The sequence below is a fragment of the Oryza glaberrima genome, chromosome 9 (genome assembly GCF_000147395.1).
Source record: "Oryza glaberrima chromosome 9, OglaRS2, whole genome shotgun sequence".
Taxonomy (NCBI): Eukaryota; Viridiplantae; Streptophyta; class Magnoliopsida; order Poales; family Poaceae; genus Oryza; species Oryza glaberrima.
The window spans coordinates 15,617,038-15,636,913 of record NC_068334.1 but is presented as its reverse complement, the minus strand read 5'-3'; the positions used below and the strand labels follow the sequence as shown (position 1 = coordinate 15,636,913).

Genomic DNA, 19,876 nt, shown 5'->3' with positions numbered 1-19,876 from the left:
AAATTATTAAATGCCACGTCTTAAAAGTGGCAAATAGTTAAATGCCCCTTTTCTCCAGCCACCGAATGCTACAAAGTGGTTCTTGGTGACATTTGGTACAGAGAACCGATGTTTCTTTTTAAGAAAAAAAAAAGTCAGTAAGACCCTCTTTGGTATAGCTCTTGTTTTTTTTTTTGGGAGCCGGTACTCCCAACTCTACAAATTCATGGATCTAAATCCACGATTACGTCGATAACATTTGGATAAATTATTTTGTTTGAATAGATGAAATTTAAGATTTTAAACCACTATATTTTAACATAAAAACTTCAAATCTACCGTGGATTTGAGAACTGGAATTGTACCAAATAGGTTTAAATTAACCCTTTTTATGAAAATTGGCAGTTTGACTAATTTATGGGAAGAACAATGTTCAATTCCCTCCGATTTTTTTGTTTCTTGGGCAAATGCTACTTGTCTATGAAGGATGAGAATAGCATGTACACCGATAAATCGATCATTCAAGCATAATATTATTGCATCGATAAATCGATAATTCATGCATAAAAATAGTGTACTCCATTTCATGTTATAAATTGTTGACTTTTTTGTTAGTCGAACATTTTTAGGTTTAACCAATCTTATAGAAAAATATAGTACCATTTTCAACATAATGAAACTAATTTAGTATGATAGATATTGCTAAACTTTTCCATAAAACTTGGTTAAACCTAAAAAAATGATTATGAAAAAAATTCAAAATAATTATAATATGGAAACGAAGGGAGTACATCATTAGGGGCATTGATTGAGGTCCCCTTTTTTCTCCAACAATAGTTGGATGAAGATTAAGATTTTCGTGGCATCCTTTTCAAACTGCTAAACGGTGCGTTTTGTGCGAAAACTTTCTATATGAAAGTTGATCTAAAATAGCATATTAATCTATTTTTCAAGTTTATAATAATTAAAACTCAATCAATCGTACGTTAATATCACATCACTTTGCGTAAAAAACTTAATCTTCAGAGGAAAAGAAAACTACCTGAGTATACAAGTATACAACACATTGATGCATTCATTATGCTTCGGTGCCTGCCGTCCTGCAGTCGCACCAAGGTATCATCCAAGTTCCAACAAATGCCCCAGCACTGATGACCGCACCAGCTACTATCGATGCCGTCTTCCTGAGCAACGCGGCGACGCCGGACTCATCAGCGTCAGCTCCGGCGAACCACCGATGCCTGAGCGCGGCGGCGGCGGTCAGCCTCTCGCCGGGATCGAACGTGAGAAGCCCCCTCAGGACGTCGAACCCGTCCCGCGACAGCAACTTCTCCGGGAAGAGCACGGGCAGCCAGCCGTGCGCCTCCTGCTCCGGCTGCGGCCGCCGCAGCGCTCGCCATCGCCGGACCTCGTAGGCTAGGAGCTCGGACTTGGACTTGAAGGCCTCGCGCGTCTTGTTCCCCGGGACGCCGAGCATGTCGAAGATCTGGTACAGCTGGTCGCTCGTGCCTTCTCCCCGGAACGGCGCCTCGCCGGAGAGGAGCTTCGCCATGACGCAGCCGAGCGACCACGTGTCGACGCGGCCGTCGTAGTCGGGCATGCCGAGCAGCACCTCCGGCGCCATGTACCCGTCGGTCCCGACCCGGCGGTACGGCGCCGCCGCCTCGGCCGTGGACATGGCCAGCCCGAAGTCGCATATCTTCACGACGTCGCCGTCGCCGCCGACGAGGATGTTGCTGGCCTTGATGTCGCGGTGGATGATGCGGCGCTCGTGCATCGCCGCGGCGCCCGTGAGCAGCTGGCGCATGATCCGCCGCACGGTCGCCTCCGCGTAGCCCTCGCCGCCGTGGCGCTCGACGTGCTCGGCCAGGGCGGCGCTCAGGCTCGGCCCGACGTACTCCATGACGAGGCTGTACTGCTTGGTGCGAGGGTTGCGCGCGACGCCGTGGAGGCCGACGAGGTAAGGGTTGCCGCGGCAGGCCGCCATGAAGGATGCCTCCCGGAGCAGATCGGCGGCGTCGTCGTCGGCCGAGCGGCGGCGGCGGAAGAGGGTCTTCATGGCGACGGTCTGGCCGGTGTCGCGGTGCTCTGCCTTGACGACGACGCCAAAGCCGCCGCTGCTGATCCTGCCGATCTGCCTGTAGCACCGGGTGCTGCTGGTGCCGCCGACGCGCCGCCGCCACCTGCCTGATCTCCTCCGGCTGCTCCGCCGGCGGCTTGCTTCTTCCACGTCGTCGTTGCATTCCTCTATCATGGCGCAGATGGTGGCGACCCTCTTCTCGCTCATCGTCCCCGCGGCGGCGTGGTCGTCGATCATGGCGCAGAGTTCGGCAAGCCGCGTCGCCGCCATGGATGCTGCCGTGCCCGTGCCATCATCTCGCTCGTCGGCCATGGTGCACACGTCGCCGCCTCCCATGGTGGCCATGCAGAAGAGAGACGTTGCTTGCAACTGGCCATGGACATAATCAGGCAAAGAGAATAAGAAGGCTTTAGGATACTGATCCGATTCGAGTTCAAAAGGCGTTTAGTTTTTCCGCATTGTGTTCGGATTTTTTTCAATCTGTTTCGTTCAAGTAAATTTAATCCGATTTGTAGCCTTTTTGGCTTGCATTAACAAAACCATGCATTAACTTATCAAGATGAACACAATCTTGAGATTTGAACATTAGGTCAAACTTTGACGGAGACCTGACCTAAAACATCAAGTCAACAAAAGTCAAGCTAAACGCCTCGGCGTCCGGACTCCGACTTGGTCAAGCTCCTAAGCCGGCCCAGAATCCTAACCTTGCCCTCCCACCCTAACCCTTTCTTCCTCGGCGACTCGTCGGAGAGCTCCGCCGCCGAGTCCTCCCACTGGAGCTCGTCGGCCGCCGCGCTCTGCCTCGCCTTGAGCTCCACGGCGAGCTCCGTCACCGCGGCGTCCGGGTCGTCCCTGCTCCGCAGCAGCACTTCTCCCACCTCGGCCGGCGTCATCTCGGCGCCGCCGCGGACGCAGCACTCCGCCGCGTCCAGCATCTCGTGGTCCTCGACGCCGACGTAGCGGCCGACCAGCTCGCGCATGGCGTGCGCGCCGCAGGCGCCCAGGCGCACGTGCACGTCCATCCTCCCCGGGCGGAGCAGCGCCGGGTCGATGCCGTCGACGTGGTTCGTCGTGAACACGATGATGCGCTCCTCGCCGCAGCACGACCACAGGCCGTCGGTGAAGTTGAGCAGCCCGGACAGCGTCACCTTGGAGCGGTGGTTGTCGCCGCCGTCGGAGTCGGAGTCCGACGAGTCGTCGTCGGAGGCGGCGGTGGCGTGGAGGAGCCGGCGTCTTTTGTTCCGTCTGCTCTTGCGGTCGCCGGTGAGGTGGAGGGAGCAGTCGATGTCCTCGATGACGATGAGCGAGCGGTTGGTGGTCTGGATGAGGAGCGCGCGGAGGTCCGCGTTGGTGGCGACGCGGGTGAGCTCGAGGTCGAACACGTCGTACCGGAGGTGGTTCGCCATGGCGGCGATGAGCGAGGACTTGCCAGAGCCGGGCGGGCCGTGGAGGAGGTACCCGCGCTTCCACGGCCGCCCCGTCCGGCGGTAGAACTCGCTGCCGTCGGCGAACGCCGTGAGGTCGGCGAGGAGGCGCGCCTTGAGCTCCGGGTCGAGCGCGAGCGTGTCGAACGTGGACGGGTGGCAGAACGGCACCGACGACCACGCCGCGGCGCCGCGCGGGGACGCCGCGTTCGTGTGCAGCCTCCGCGCGCGCGACGACCGCTCCAGGTGGTCCGCCGCGGCGGCGAGGTGCGCCAGGTACGCCGGGAGCACCGCCGCGGCGTGCCGCTTGGGCAGCCGCAGCGAGAACGACCGCCGCTCCTCGAGCGAGTCCTGGAGCGTGTCGGCGTGGTGCGTCCACACGGCGCGGTGCCCGTCGAAGCTGTCAGCCACCGAGTGGTTCGGGGAGAGCGACACGGACGGCGTCGCCGCCGCCGCCGCCGCTCCCGCGTCATGCCCACCTCCGCCGCCGGAGACGGCGACGGAGCGCGGCAGCGACAGCGTGAGGCGGGGAGGCGGCGGCGAGGAGAGGAGGAGTGAGCGGTGGAGGTAGAGCTGGACATGGCGGTACAGCGCGTTGGGCTCGACGGCGGCGGAGCCGAGGAACTCCGGCACGTCGAAGTAGGAGTACGGCGTGAGCGAGTCCTGCAGCGACTGCCACAGCGAGTGGAGGAGGGAGAGCAGCTGCGTCGGGAGCACGTTCTGCAGGATGGTGAGGAGGCCCAGCAGCGACCACATCTGCGACAAGAACTCCATTGCCGTCGAATTTGGAGCTCAGCTAGCTTCTTGCTCAGCTACTGCTTGAGCTGCTAAGCTGGAGGGCAGTGTAGTGTGGTTTTGGGTTTGGCTTGTCTTGCCGTTGCATGGAGGGAACGCCGGATATAAAGAGGGGAGGAAGATAAAGGAGGTGGCCACTGTTACAGATTGTTTATTAGCCTTGATGACGGCATCAGCATGCATGCTTTGCTGCATAAAAAGGAGATAATGTGGATAATTAGAATATTAGTTGACAAGCATAACGGTGTTGGTCACAAACCATAATCATCGAATTGAAGCATGAATTTGACAATAGACATAGGTACAAGGATCACTTCCATGCATCTATTTTCATTTTTCAGGTTTCATGCTTTTACTTGTTTAACTGTAGGTTCCATTCAGACAAGCATGCCAAACAGTGAAAACAACACGTGTCCTTGATGCGGACATACAGTGAAAGAGTGCAACTGCAGATGGTTTAGGTTTACTGATCTCTAACGGTGAACTGATACTAATAAGAATCATCAGACACATCAGACTGAGTCTTGACAGACATTTTGTTCCCCTGTTGATATATATCATCAAACCATCAATCCATATGCCAAGAAAGGCCACAAGGCTGCATTGTTAGTGCATAAACAATAGTTTCCGCAGGCTCAAATGACATTGTGTCCCTCTTATGTCTGCAGCATCAACTCACAAAAGCAGGGCCAGTGTAATTTCTTTTCTTCTTTTTTCATATGCTGCAGCATCACTGCTGGTCCATCTGCAATAGTTCTTCAGCTCAAGAAGAAGAATATTTCGGCTGCGTCTGCTCAGCTTTGCACGCAGGGGGTAGGAAAGAAAAAAAAAGGACCTGAAAGGAAGGAGGAGAGGGTAAGGTGCGGCTCCTCTTTTGCACACGTTCTCCGGCTCTTTTCTCATCTTTTATGACAGGGTGGACGGTGGCGCGTGCCTCGGAAGCCGGGACCGGCGTGGTGGCGCCGCCGGCCGGCCCGTGCGCGTGGAAAGAGGAACTATGAGCAGCAGCCACGGGGAAGGATGATCCACCTCGCCGCGCATGGAATGTTCTCTTGCGGCTAGTGGCGGAGCCAGCATCACCGTGAAGCCCAACGACTAGTAGCGTTTTTGGGTGACCGACTGATTTTTATATCCGTCGACAGATAACGGCAATGGAAATGGCAGCGACGGAGCCCGGACGCCCACCCGACCTGTCCAGGAGCTGCCTCCACCGCTGCTTGCGGCATCGCTGACCTGACCAACACAATGTGTTATGTGTCCTCCCTTCTTCTCACTGGCCTGGTAACTGGTACACAGTAACTGGAAATCTGGAATTTTCTCTTGCACTGCTTGTTAAGATGATACACACCTCACTCCAGCTGAAGAACTCCCTGACAAATGTACAGCAGGCATAATTCTATTAGGATTTTTTTTTTACTACACTTTGGTTTTTACAGTATGGACATCCACACCTAATGAGTTGATGTCACTGCACTCGAGTGCATTACTGTGCAGATAAACCTGTAAAACAGTACTATTACTGTACCTACTACCTTCTATACATGATAAACTTTTGGTTTACATTTGGCAGTCTCATGGGAATCAATCTTGAACGAAGAACTGAAGAATCATAGGATTCTCCCATCCAGACAAAAGACCAGTTTTTGCTAGCAACAGCTGATAGCTAGCATTCCCCCATCTTTTTCGCACCAAAGCAGGGGCTGATTAGTTTTACCAAAGACTGGGATTAAAGGCCCTAATTGTCCTTTGTAGCTCAGCTGAGAGTGAGAGTGAGAGTGAGAGAGTGACTGAGTGTTAGGCTGCCTTTTGTCGGGAATATATGCACCCATCATTGCGCGACGGGCCTTTCCCCTGCGTGCAAGTGCGTGCGAGCCTTCTCTTTCGTGACATGGGCCGAAAATGAGGTGAGCTCGGTGGTTGACATCCATGTGAAAGAACCGGAGCTTTTTTATGTTTACATGTTCTCTTGTAATCATTTCTTCTTTGTTCAAGTTTTTCAGTTCAGTTGAAATTTGTTCTTGAATTCAGTGTGTAAAGTAAGGTATTATTCAGTTTAGCGGTTAGTGCTCGTGAAGATCTGATTTGCATTGCAAAGCATCTGAATTTTTTTTCCTGCGGGAAAAAGCATCTGAATTCTGAATTCTAGCTTGTAACCGCACGAAGAAATAGTCAGTACTAGTAATTATACTCTCTTCGGTTTTAAAATATATGACATTGTTATGTTTTGGAAATAATGTTTAATCATTTGTCTTATTTGAAAAATAGTTTCAAATATGAGAAATATAGGTATACAAAATTACATTTAATAGTATAACAAGTAACAACAAGATGCTACTCCCTCCGTTTCACAATGTAAGTCATTCTAACATTTTCCATATTCATATTGATATTAATGAATCTAGACATATATATCTATATAGATTCATTACATCAATATGAATGTGAAAAATACTAAAATGACTTACATTGTGAAACGGATGAAGTAGTACTTATATAAGAGTTTTTCTTAGAAATAACACGAATGATCAAATATTATATCCAAAAGTTAACAATGCTATGTATTTTTATTTTGAACATTGAGGTAGTAATAATCATGGTCGTTTTGTTTAACAATACTCCAGACGATAGGGTTTCTAGCTGTATATCTAAAATGCTAGTAGACCTAGGATGCTTTATTTTACTTTGCTTGAAAAAGAATAATAAGCATTGTACTTTTGTACAAAGCGGTTTTCCTACATTTGGCATCTACTACCTCTGTATTCTCTCTACACATGGCCGGGAATCTGATTTTGAGTCCCCAAAAAACACCACTTTTCTAAGCGTGCAAACTTTACTTGGAGAGGGAGCCTTTTAACTTTATTTTGCATTTCGTCTTTCGTGGAGGCTTTTCCTTTTTTCCTTTATTTCAAGTGCATTTCGTCATGTTACTTTCGACCAAGACAAATTCAACACGACGCTTTCCAATTTCAACGTATAGGTCGCAGACTCGTAGTCCCCATTTCAGGCCTTGTTGGGCCTCACGTCCCTCGCGATCATGCTCGATTGATGGGCCTTATTGGGCTATACGTCCCTCGCGATCATGTTCGACCAATGGGCCTCATTGGGCCCTACTTATTATTGGGCCATTATTTGTGGGCCCATTCGGCCTGTCGTGGATCGTGCACGGAGCAGAGAGAACAGAGCAGCAGCTGATTCGCACGAGCTAGCCCAAATAATTGATTCGTTTGTTCCCATTGAATTTGGCAATCGACATGGTGGCAGACATGTATTTTTCAAGGCGATAAATTACACTTTTACATGGACAAAAGGAGCAGAAACAAAACAAAAAAAAAACCATCAAGAACACCACTCGATCGCATCATCGTGTCGCTGGCAATGTCATACTACTGCAATTATCAGAAGTATGTTTGCAACTTTGCCTCAATCTCTCATGGCATCCATGGCGGCGTTCGTCGGCCGGTCACCGGCTGACGAGGGGGAACCACCTGTCGCGGAAGTTGGACTGGTAGGACACCATGACGACGAGCAGCGCGAGGAGCACCCCGACGCCCCACGGCGAGCCGCCGGCGCGGTGGATGGAGTCCCGCTCGGGCATCGGCAGCGACAGCTGCCGCAGCTGGTCCACCCCGCGCCGCTCTCCGTCGCCGCCGCCCGACAGCAGCCGCACGGCGAGCAGCAGCGCGAGCGGCGACGCCATCAGCAGCAGCCGCGCCTGGTCGGCGAACCGCTCCGCCGCCGACCCGTAGCTCGTGTACCACGAGAATCCGAGGAAGACGAGCAGCACCACCAGGAAGAAGCACAGGTGAAGCGGCAGCTCCGGCGCCTGCACATACCCCGCGGCCGCCGCCGGCGAGCCGCCGTTGCTGTACGAGTTCCCCATCGGATCGTTGGAATCGAACTTTCTCGCTTGCGAGGTGGTGAAGAAGAGGAAGGAGAAGAAGCTGGCAATGGAGGTGATCGAGCACGACTCGGCGCTCATTTATAGAGCCGAGCATCGCTGCCACGTGGCAGTACCCATCGGGCGGCGTCGCGTCTCCGGCCAATCGGAGGGCGCCACGGCGCGGCCGACCACGCCGCCATGGGCCCCACTGCATGGATAGCCGACACGTAGGCACGTGCACGCGTGGGGCGCACGTGGGGACGGCTCCGCGCGAGGAGGGGGCGCGCGCGCTTTGCTTAGCCCGAGCAGAGCCCATCGCTTCGGCGCTAAACAAAGCGCGCCGGCCAGGTGGTGGGCCCCACCTGCCAGTGGGTGATTAGGCGTGCGATGTGGGCCCCCTGTTCCTGAGCTGGCCGGTGTGTGGTGTGGTGTGATGCGCTGCTGCTGCTGCCGCCTTGGTCAGGCAGCTGGATCTGTACTCTTCCTTTGGGATTTGCAGCCATTTTAAGCCCAAACATAGCAAGCAAGATCTGCAGCCTCTGCTTACTTAACGCCTAAAATGTCTAATTAACAGGAGACAGGATAGCAAATGTGTGTGTCATTTAGTGGTTTGTAGAATCGGTGTCACGGCGCCTGAAGAGATAAGGGTTCTGTTTGGTGAGTTTACGACGGCCGGAGCTTCTTCTAGAATCTTTATCCGCGAGAACCTTTCTCAAACTATACAATTTTATTTAAATTTTAAAAAGCTGTAATTATTAAATTTAGAAAATAAACAAAAAATTAATACTATAGATTTTTCAGTTTCTTCAGGTTCTCACAAGCTAATTGGAATCTTACTTCTCAAATAAGACCGAGATCTAGTAGGACAGTGGCAAATGTGGCACACTGCGAACTGGCTCAAGACTCGTTTGATGACCAGTGTTTTAATTTACCGAGGTTGTGATCACGTGGAATGTCGTCAACCCCATCTTGTAAATTACCTTCTCTTTTACCGCTAATTGTCGGTGGTTAGTTGAAACCTTTAATTCATTCCAGAACGATAAAAGTAAACTGCGCGAGCAGTGTGTGTGCAGATAATTAAGCAAGTACAGCTTCTAAAACGCCTATTCTATGTTAGCACATTACTACACAAATAATTTTCCCAAACGACTACAATGCATTTTCGCATATGGGTATAGCACCTGTGGTGTATGTAGAAATAGGAATTTTACCAAGTGGATTGTACAACCGCATGTAAAAGAGATTTTCGCATATGACTGACTGCAAAAACAATTTTTGGCAAAAAAAAAAACAAAAGAAAAATCCTAGGAACCTAGCTCGGGAGTGGCCATCCACCGCCGCCCTCCCCGCTACCTGATCCACACTTCCCAAGGCCCATCACCATTGTCGCCGTAGGGGGAAAGGCCGCTAGAACAACCCTTCCCATCGTCGTCGTAGGCAAATCCACGCGCAAGGGATGGAGAGAGGCCTCTGGTTCCACATGGGAAGGGGAGATGCCACCGGATCCACCCTCCCGTCACTGCTGATGACAGATCTACACGCGTGAGGGGGAGATGCCTCTAGATCCGCCCCTCCTGTCACCACCGCCGATAGATCCACGTGCTAGGGAGGGGAAGAGGCTTGCGGCGGATTGCACCTCCTAAGGGCGTCACTACTTGATCCGCCACCATTGAGGCCATCGCTGTTGTCGTTGTTGTCATCATCATTTCCCCTTCTCATCGTGATCTGGGGTGTCCACCACTACCCCTCCCAACCACTTCGCCGCCACCAAATCCACGAGGGATAGGAAGGCAAGGGAGGGTGGTCGCTACCGAAGCCACTGTCGACACACGCTGCATTGCTGACTCGCGTCTTGTGACATCCTGGCTCAATTAGGATTTGACATATGTGACCCATAAGAGCTATGTACGCATGCTTAGTACCACAATTGCTAGTTTAGCATGGTGGAACCAACTTATAAGGGTTTGTCCCTCTAAACATACCACCTCTGTTTTAACCATTTTACATGAAGCGAGGACAAAAGTGTAAGTGAGGTAGTATGTGTAAGTGTGTTCACTCGTCGAATGGACTGGGCTGGCTGTTACAAATGGTATTAGAGCCGGGTCTCACGGTTGCACGTACTTGTCAATGCGTAGGCATATGGCGCTTGTGGGCTCTGTGTGAGGTATACATGGCATGCCATATGGAGCTGACACTGGACGTACAGACATGTGTTAAGAGAGGGCGTGCTCCTAAATATTTGCCTGTATACGTGTGTGGTCCATGAGAGCTATGTGCGCATGCTTAATACCACATTTCTAGTTTAGCACAAATGGAACCAATAAATAAGGGCTTATTCCTCCAACCATAGTACCATCGGGTTAACCATTTTACATGAAGCGAGTACAAATGTGTAAGTGGGATGACATGTGTAAGTGAGCTCGCTCGTCGGATGGGCTGGATTGGCGGTTCTGGAGAACGGGCTATTACACGTCCACGTGCCATGAGCGAGAGAGAGAGAGAATGCGAGATGATTAGAATGAAGTGGAGCTACGAGATGGTGAGTAGATAAGGATAAGGGAGAGAAGATTTAGTAAATTTTAAGATGAAGAAAGGAAGGAAAAGAGGGGTGGTCGGCCTTGTAGGTGGGCTTCTTAAACAGGCCCTCCTATGACCTATTTTCATCTACGGGTATAAGGGTTTATACCCGGTACCTCTGAAATCTTTTTACATACGGGTTTTTTTAAGTCCGTGTGTAAAAAAAGATATGTTTGTAAAAAGTAGTGGCAACCTGTATAACCCATATAAAACTTAAGCTACAATGCATCATTTTTATAATATATGACATAGACTTGCAAAGTGACTAAATGAGGAGAGCGTGTGAACATGTTATTTCTTCGTTACTGTGAAAGCGGGAATGTCCTTCCGTCCCCTCCCCCATCGCCCGCTCGAGTCTCCTTCATTCGCCCTTGCCTTTAATCTCAATCCACCTAGGTAGCCAATTCTCAATCATTTGGACCGACTCATTACAAATCACAGGAGATGTTACTAGTTACAAAATATCTGAGCCTCCCTTCGCAAGTCCAACACTACTCCCATCCGTCAAATCATTTCGTTGATGATAATCAAATCATGCGAATAGCAGCTACTACTAACTTACAACTAGGAACCATTACCACATACTACCTCTGTCCCAAAATAAGTGCAGTCGTGGATATCTGTACCCAACGTTTGACTGTCCATCTTATTTAAATAATTTGTGAAAAAATTGAAAATATTTAGTCACACATAAAGTACTATTCATATTTTATCATCTAATAGCAATAAAAAAATATTAATCATAAAAAATTTTTAGACGAACGGTCAAATGTTGAACGTGAATAGTGCAAAACTGTACTTATTTTGAGACGGATGGAGTAAAAAACAACAATAATTTGTTTGTGACCATTTTGACCCTGGTTCACGTGTGCTAAGCGGCTTGTTGTGATTGTGAAGACGATTTACTTTAAAAAAAAGAGAGAATAAATCAAGTGTTCATGCTGCAAATACAGAATAAAAACGGGAAGAGAAGCAAAGCTGATGATATAGCGATACTACTGTCGATCAAACCTAATGGGCCACCATTTTGTGTCAAGGTTTGACGCATCAAATCATGGGCCGGCCTATAAAAAAGGGCTGCCAACTTCAATTTTATCAAGCATGCACGTCACTAATCAGGGTGACCACAAGAAAGAGCCACGTTTCTGTTGACCAAACAATTTCATTTGCATCTAAAAAAAAATGAATCTGCAGTAGACTGAACATCATTGCTATCCAGTTATGACGCCAAGGAAAGCAAATTTTAGGACAATGGATATTTTTTTAAGTAAATGTACACATAGATTTTAGTTATTACCTCATTTTCTACAAGCACATTTCCCAAACTACTAAACGATACGATACTTTTAAAAAGGTTATATATATAAATTTATTAGAAGTTCAAATAAATATATTTTTTAAGTTTACAGTAATTAATACTCACTTAATCATATAAAGTGCGTGTAAATGTTCAAGTAAAAAGCTAATCTAAAGCTCAATTGAACTCAGCCTCAGCCCCCTTCCTTTTGGATTATTGGTGAGATTATTTGCAGATTATTTTTGCCACATTTCCAAAAGCATAATTATTTATCTAAACACACAATACAGACGCAAACGGACACACACACACACACACACACATATATAAACACATGCACACTCACTCCATATGAACTTAACCCTATCTTATAAGCACCTCAAAGACTAAGCCAACTTATCATCAGATTGACAAAATCATCACAAGTGTTTCACTATTGACGGGTACATCGCCTACAACTGAAAAGAACCCTTTCTCCAAAGCCATGATTGAGCCTTTCTTTTTCTAGAAGTATGTATCCGCAAAAACACAAAAAATATTTGCTAGAAATTTGCATGTATATTTCAGGCGTAAATGAAATTACATACCATCAAGCATTTTTTTTCCTAAGACATAATATATATAAGCTAACACACCATTTATTTTGCGAGGATCTGTCTCTTGTATTTTTTTTCAATATATATAATGGGAGAAAAGAATTGCATGAGCGACCTCTGAATTTATATTTCTTAACTGAAAGTGCAGAAATGTTCGTATATCATTGTTGTCAACCACACTTTTGCTGTCAATAAATTAAAAAGGCAGTACACCAGTGATGTACATGAGAAGGCATAGTACATATTGAGAATGAAGGTTATGAAACGCTTCTCTTATTCACGCATAAACGATGTACATGGGCAGGTCCTTGTACGGACATGTTGTTATGCTTCTTCAGATTTATAGATACTTTCTGATGAAGTACAGAATATTGCAGTAGCTGTATGCAACCAACTGTATAAAAAGTTTATTTTGCCGCAATAAAAAGTACCAGGATCCAATAGTTCGGGAGAGGATTATAATCCATCGAGGGGATGTCCACTCGTATAGCTTTTTCTCTCAAAATTAATGTAGATAGTTGTAAAAATAATTTTCAAAAAATTGGCAATATAGAGTATAGTAACATGTGCCACTTCACCACAACATATGCAATAGTACTATTCATATATGTTGGGTTGTCTTTTTTATTTCTCAACTTGTGAGTTAAGTTTTAACTTGATTTTTTTGAGTAGTTTGTGTGTGTGTGTGTGTGGAGAGAGAGAGAGAGAGAGAGTTTGAATGTTGTTATTTTTTAGAATTTTTAACAATTATTTGGGTGACATTTGAACAAATAGGAAACATCTCCTCGAGAGTTTAAAATACTTAATCCAATAGTGCACCCTAACTTTAACTGTCCAAAATAGCAGCTCCTTCCGTCCACAATGGGTGTAATGGATCATATGGATGTTAGAATCTTTTGGAAAGATTAAGGATGTAGAGAAAAAATAGTATCCACTTATTAAAAGAGGGGTGGTTGAGAATTGGAGGACGATTGAGGTAAGATGAGAAAGAAATTGAATAATGGGTGATTGATGGGATAATACCCTAATTTTATTATATTTGTGGACAAATTGTGACCTCCAAAATCCACTATATTTGTGGACTTGGGGAGTAGGTTTAAAATGAAAGCTAATACAAGATTCACTCCGTCCCAAAATATAACAGCTTCTCCACGTGAATTCTCTTATCAACCAATCATAATTCTTTTCTATTTAATTTTCTAACCTACTTTCTCTTTCTCTTGTCAACTAATCAGAAACTTCTCCTATTTCATTTCATATACTTTCTTAATATTTGTATCCAATAAAAAAGTAGGAGAAAGTATAAAAGATTTCAGAATTTGCAGAATACCAATTGGGAAGAAGCAGTCATATGCTTTAGCACTGTTTAACTTTTTTCCCCCTAACCGTAGCACTGTTAATTTTCACCATATCTTGAGTCCAACATGCCATGCATCTTGGGAAGGTCAGAATTCAGATGTGTCAAATACAGAAATTTGACATGTCAGTCCAAGTGGTGGATGAATAGCATCATGGGACATAGACACCTTAGGAAGAAAATGAAATAATGATACTTGTAATTATTTGGTTCGACTTGACAGATGCTGGCCATCGACAGAACTTGACAACAGACAAATATTCCAATGGAACAGAAGAAGCATCGGTCCATATTCCAATAAATCAGAATAAAATAATTAATACTACATCCGTCCTAAAATAAGTGCAGCCATGATTTTCCGCGCCCAACTTTGACCGTTCGTCTTATTTGAAAATTTTTTGAAAAAAATTAAAAACATAAGTCACGAGTAAAGTACTATTCATGTTTTATTATCCCATAACAACAAAAATGCTAATTATAAAAAAATTTCAAATAAGACGGACGATCAAAATTGAGCGCGAAAACTCATGGCTACACTTATTTTAGGACGGAGATAGTAATGAATTAATTTATGGTAGTAGAAAATTAGAGAGATAGTACTTAATTATGAGACCACAATCTTTCATGCTCCATACGTCTTGTCCTTGAATTTATCTCTATTTCTAACAAAGAAATCTAATGTGATGAACAGAAGTTACAAGTTACAGAACGAGGTTGGAATATTGAATGAGTGCAGCGGCGAAAAAGGACTGCAAAAAAGGCACTGAAGAAAAAGAAAATCCCTCTCTTGTGAGCATCTCTAGCTAAACGAATTCACGAACTAAAGAAAAAGAATTATTTTTTTCTCTTAATTCGCACTTACCAAGAAGGCAAGAACCCGCTAATTAATCGCGCACGCATCTCTCAATTCTCATGGAGAATTACAAGGTGAGATCCAAGCTCACATTCTCCCGGTTAATCTCTGCCAGGTCTCCCAGGCGGCGGCGCTCGTGGTGATGCTGCGAAGACGACGACGCCGACGACGACGAGGACGACGACCGCGACAGCCGCGAGCCGGGTTGCAGTTGCACCACCGCGGCGGCGGCGCCGCCTACCCCGTTCCCTCTCCTTACCTCCACCATTGCGTCCTCCTCCTCGCGTCCACCGGCCAGCGACAGCGGGGGCTGCCGTTCTTGGCGCGCCAGCGGCGCGGTGGCCGCCGCCACGGCGATGGCGGCGGCGGGGACACGCCACAGCGCAGCGGCGGCCGGCACCACCGGGCTGCCGTTGATCGGGTGCGAGACGGAGCCTGGCGGCGCCGGGCCGTAGTACCTCGCCGCCACCATGGGCGCGGGGCCGCCGGGCGGGAGGTGGTGGTGGTTGGACCACGAGGGGTACGGCGGCGGCGGCGGCGCCATGTGCGGCGGCGAGGGGCCGAAGCGGTGCGAGCCGTAGTAGCTGGCGTAGGCAGGGTAGGCCGGGTAGTGCGCGTGCATGGCCATGGCGCTCTGGAACTGCGCGCGCTTCGCGTGCTGCCGCTCCCGCTTGTGCGCGTTCTGGTGCCCGCCCAGCGCCTGCGACGTCGGGAAGTTTCGGCAGCAGTAGTGGCACTCGAACTTGCGCCCGCCGCCGCCGCCGCCGCCTCCTAATCCGGACGCGGTCACCTGCCCGGGAGCAGCGGCGGCGGCGGTGGTGCTCGCGGCGGTGACGACGTCGCTGCTGGCGGCGGAGACGACGCCGTCGGGCGGGAGCTCGAACCCGAACAGCCGGATGGACGACGCGGGGCTGGAGCCGGCCATCGCCGCCGGCCTCGGGCGCACGAACGGCAGCTGCGAGAACGACTCGATGCCCGCGGCCGCCGGCACGTCTCCGACGTGTTTCGCGTCGTGCTCGCTCATCGCCGGCCAGCCGGCCACCGCCTAGCTCGCCGGCAAGGTAGCTAGGGCAAGCTAGCTAGATAGCTACTGAACTACAGGAGATTAGCTCGCTAGCTAGGTAGGTTCAAGGTGATCTGATGGCCATGTGTTGGCAATGGTGGTGGTGGCTCTAGCTAAGAACAAATGGGTTGGGTTAAGTTCGGAGTGGGGGAGTGGAACGAACGGGACCAGTTTGGGGATGGTAGGGTTGACAACGAGTGTGTTTAATGCAGTGTGTGCAATTTCTCTTGGCTCTTATAATCTTGATGCGTTTTAAGCTTTGCATTTTGTGCTCTATATGTGTTTGGTGCATCTGTCATGGTACGATCAGGAAACTATGTTAAGTTTTGTTGGGTGCAGGTCTCTCTCTTGAATGTTGGCAAATAGATGGTTGTGTTATGGAGAACGGGAACAAAAGGTCAAAAAAAAAAAAAACAATGAAAACGCGGTTGTAGTCACATTCGCATGGTCGGGGTCAAACTAAAACTTTTATCGAGATCAAAACTATTATCATAACCACTTGAACCGCATGCAAAATAAAAATTGTGATATAGCGTATTTGCTATTGGGACAACACATGACATCAACTGTACACAATCAACACCGTCCACTTTTCAACTCAGTAGTGTAAATCGGCCGCTACCTTGTCATGTATGCCTTTTCCTATTGGAACCAAGTACAATAATTTTGTTACAACGCCAAGAAAAATCTCGGTGTTCCATTTTAAATCTTGTAATGGTAGTGAGACAACTAGTACTTAATTTGTTAGCACACTAGCCGCCACACAATAATTGGATTCGTAACAGGACACATACATACTCCTTGGGATTTCAACATATAAATATGTAACATGTTGCTAACCCCAGGTTTTGGATTCTTTATAATTTGCTATTCTTATGGAGAATGTAAATTTTGCTCTCATGACATATGAGATCATCTGAGTCATCAGTAAATATAGGTTAGAATGGTAAATTATATGCCGCTCATATGTTAAGGATATATAACATATTATCAAATGTCCCGTGGGTTTCTGATCCTAACACAAAAGGTGCAAACCCGCTACATAATATCATAATGTGCACATTGCTCATGTCCTGAAGACACGAAAGCCAATTCAACTATGTTTTCAAAAGAAATGCAATTAGTATTATATTCTTCTGATGGTGATGTTTGGAAAACTTCAACACAAAATTTGGATTTTGACACAACGAAAAGCTACTTGTTTGGACTTATGAATTAGTGGTGGGACAAAATAAGAAATTAAGAAAAAAATAGGGACTTGATTTCCACATATCAGTGCTGATGGACAATAATCTTGAGTTCTTAATTTTGATTGAAGATAACGAGAATGAAGGCTAGGATTTGGCCGATAACCAGGGAAGCTAGAGCCTAGCTCATGTGAACTAACTTAAGATTTTGGTCCAAAACCTATTGTATTCTCAATCCAGTGGACTCACTGAGAGAAAACTGAAGAACTATGTGCAAATTAAGTGAAAACCGAATCCATATTCTGCAGTTTTGTGATGCGTACGGATCAATTACATCAAAAGAGAACCAACTCAACTACACTAGCTACCAGTGCTGTTCAACTAGATGTTGTTAGTTCTTCAACTGAAAACGAACTAGCATGCCGGCATGTTATTGTTAGTGGTTGTGGCACAAGACATGCATGCCGGGCATGTTAGTAGTTGTGGCACAAGAGAGATCTAAAGCCAAGATAAATGTGGCTATCTATCTATCAGGGCAGCATATATGGGATCCGTACCATTTAAATTAAAACCTCTTGGTATATGCGATTATCAGGCTATTAAATACCGTTCGCGAACTGTTGCATCACACAGCCGGACGATCGTACGTCTAGCTAGCAGTGCAGGCATTAGCTACTCTCACCAGCCGGCCGCGAAGGCAACAGCCTGATTGACGACGACGATGGATCGAACGCGAAAAGCACACTTTCCCATTTAAATGGCGACCTGCTTTAAATTCCATCACGAAAAATGGCCACAGACCACAAAAAGAACTGAAGCTTTTCGCAGTTTTGCCACTGTTATTTTCGTGGCATAAATAGATAGACAACGTAGTTAAAGGTAGCTACATTTTATTTTACCTTTATTTTGTGATGGAGAAGAACGAGGTAGTTCTTGAAATGGCATACATGTAGCGGAAACCATCCTAAACTCTCGAGGAGACATTCCCTCGTTGTTCACGAAATAGTTATGACAAACTGTTTGATGGTATTTTGGCGATTATATGTGTACACAAGACTTACTCATGATGGACAAAGCAAACAAGCAGTTTGTAAGTTGGCTAGCCTATCATTTCTACGCAATGCTCGGCCATGTATATACACGCAAATACATGCATGCACAGGCAGCTGGGAATATATATACTTGGATTAGTATATGTGCATGTATAATTAACCAATAACTAGCCGTGTGAAGATTGGCTGGTGAGGCAATCACGTGCATGCATGCATGTACTACAGTAGACGGTCGTATGTGTGTGCATGCCTGGGTGATTAAGCAACCTATGCATATCCGAGTGATTAATCATGGGCTCGGCCCATGGCCGAAGACGGTAGCTGCCTACGCGCCAAGATTTCAGAAGTTAATATGCGGAAGAGATAAAACCAGATGAATTAAGAGATAACCAACAAACCAATTGATTTTATCTCTATAACAAACTTGATCTAGTTAGTTACTTCGCGCAAGCGCTGGTAAGGCGCTTATCACCGGACTGTGGCCCAGCAGCAGAGAAACAAAGCGAATTACAAATCAGATATTTGACGCCAGGAGAAGCTAAGAGATAAAATCAAAGAAGGATATGAACAAATAACAAACTGATCGATCAAGCCTTATCTGCAACGAACTTGACGCGGAGGAAACGGCGCGCGGACGCGGCGAGCACCGACCCCAGACCCCTATATAAGGCGTCGACCCCTCGGCAGCCAGGGGCATTCACGAACTCATCCACACATTCATTCACCAACGCATCTAGCATCCACAAGCCACCCATCATCAACGCATCTACCCATCCAGCATCAACACATCCATCCATCAACTCTCATCGGCGATCCATCCGTCAACTCTCATCGGCGATCCATCCATCGACGACACGCATCGGCGGTGGCGAGCTACTTCGGCCGGAGTCCCGGCGTCCGGCAAGAGAGGGCGCGCGCGGTGATCTGATCATCAGCAAGCGCAGGAGAGGAGCTTGATGGCTAGTCCAGGTAAAAGCTAGCAAGATTGTTTCGTTTTCTTTCATCTACAGCACGCACACATCCATGCATAGGGATCCATCTGCACGTATCGTCGTCGCCGGGAAGTCGCGGTGGCCGATTCATCTACGCGTCACAGAAGCCTCATCGATGCTGGTGTCTGTTCAAGCCGACGCAGTGCTACTTGTCCCTGGACTCGACGCTGCTAATTCAAGCCGCTGGTGATGCATCTACCCGAAGCTGCGACCTCGCCGAGATACCAGACATCCTTGATTTGCAAGCTTCACCGCACTGGAGCGGGCTAACCATGGAGGAGGTCGTCGGGAAACCGCCCTGCCGGAGCGTGTCGAGGATCACCGGAGCTGCCGCCGACAGCCAAGACTTCTATCAGTTCTCATGACGGAGGTCAAGCATCACGCATGGCGTCGAAACCAGCGGATGACGATGGAGGCAAGTATGGCTGCAGTACAGAGGAAGGACGATAGGAGGACGGCGAGCCAGTGCTGTTGGATTGCAACAAGCTAGCTAATGCATGTTGATTAAGTTAATTATTGTGGCAACGTGGCCAACCAATCGGAGGACGACATGTCATCGCTGCTAGAGTGCCATGCACAAACCAATGTGTGGGCTGAAGAAGTCCTGTTGGTTTTTCTTATTTGTCCCAAATGAGATGCCGAGCTTTGATTAAATTCGGCCGCCGTCTACATCAACCATCTTCAATAATTCCTCCCTAATTCTTCTCTAATCTAATCTCGACGCAACTGCTGTGACGTCAAGTC

General features: G+C 47.7%; 3 protein-coding genes across 3 annotated transcripts; all 3 read right to left on the bottom strand.

Moving 5' to 3' along the window:
- Nucleotides 1-25: 25 nt before the first annotated feature.
- LOC127783795 (uncharacterized) lies at nt 26-4,566 on the bottom strand. The gene is made up of 2 exons (XM_052310958.1): nt 2,707-4,566; nt 26-2,428 (listed from the first exon to the last, which is right to left on the bottom strand). Exons 1-2 carry the CDS (start codon nt 4,255-4,257, stop codon nt 1,058-1,060), a joined length of 2,922 nt encoding a protein of 973 aa, XP_052166918.1. The 5' UTR covers nt 4,258-4,566; the 3' UTR covers nt 26-1,057.
- A 2,896-nt stretch (nt 4,567-7,462) lies between these two features.
- LOC127785188 (uncharacterized) lies at nt 7,463-8,214 on the bottom strand. The gene has a single exon (XM_052312613.1). It carries the CDS (start codon nt 8,156-8,158, stop codon nt 7,739-7,741), a length of 420 nt encoding a protein of 139 aa, XP_052168573.1. The 5' UTR covers nt 8,159-8,214; the 3' UTR covers nt 7,463-7,738.
- A 6,357-nt stretch (nt 8,215-14,571) lies between these two features.
- On the bottom strand, nt 14,572-16,081 carry LOC127785193 (zinc finger protein 8-like). The gene has a single exon (XM_052312619.1). It carries the CDS (start codon nt 15,860-15,862, stop codon nt 14,906-14,908), a length of 957 nt encoding a protein of 318 aa, XP_052168579.1. The 5' UTR covers nt 15,863-16,081; the 3' UTR covers nt 14,572-14,905.
- Nucleotides 16,082-19,876: the final 3,795 nt, after the last annotated feature.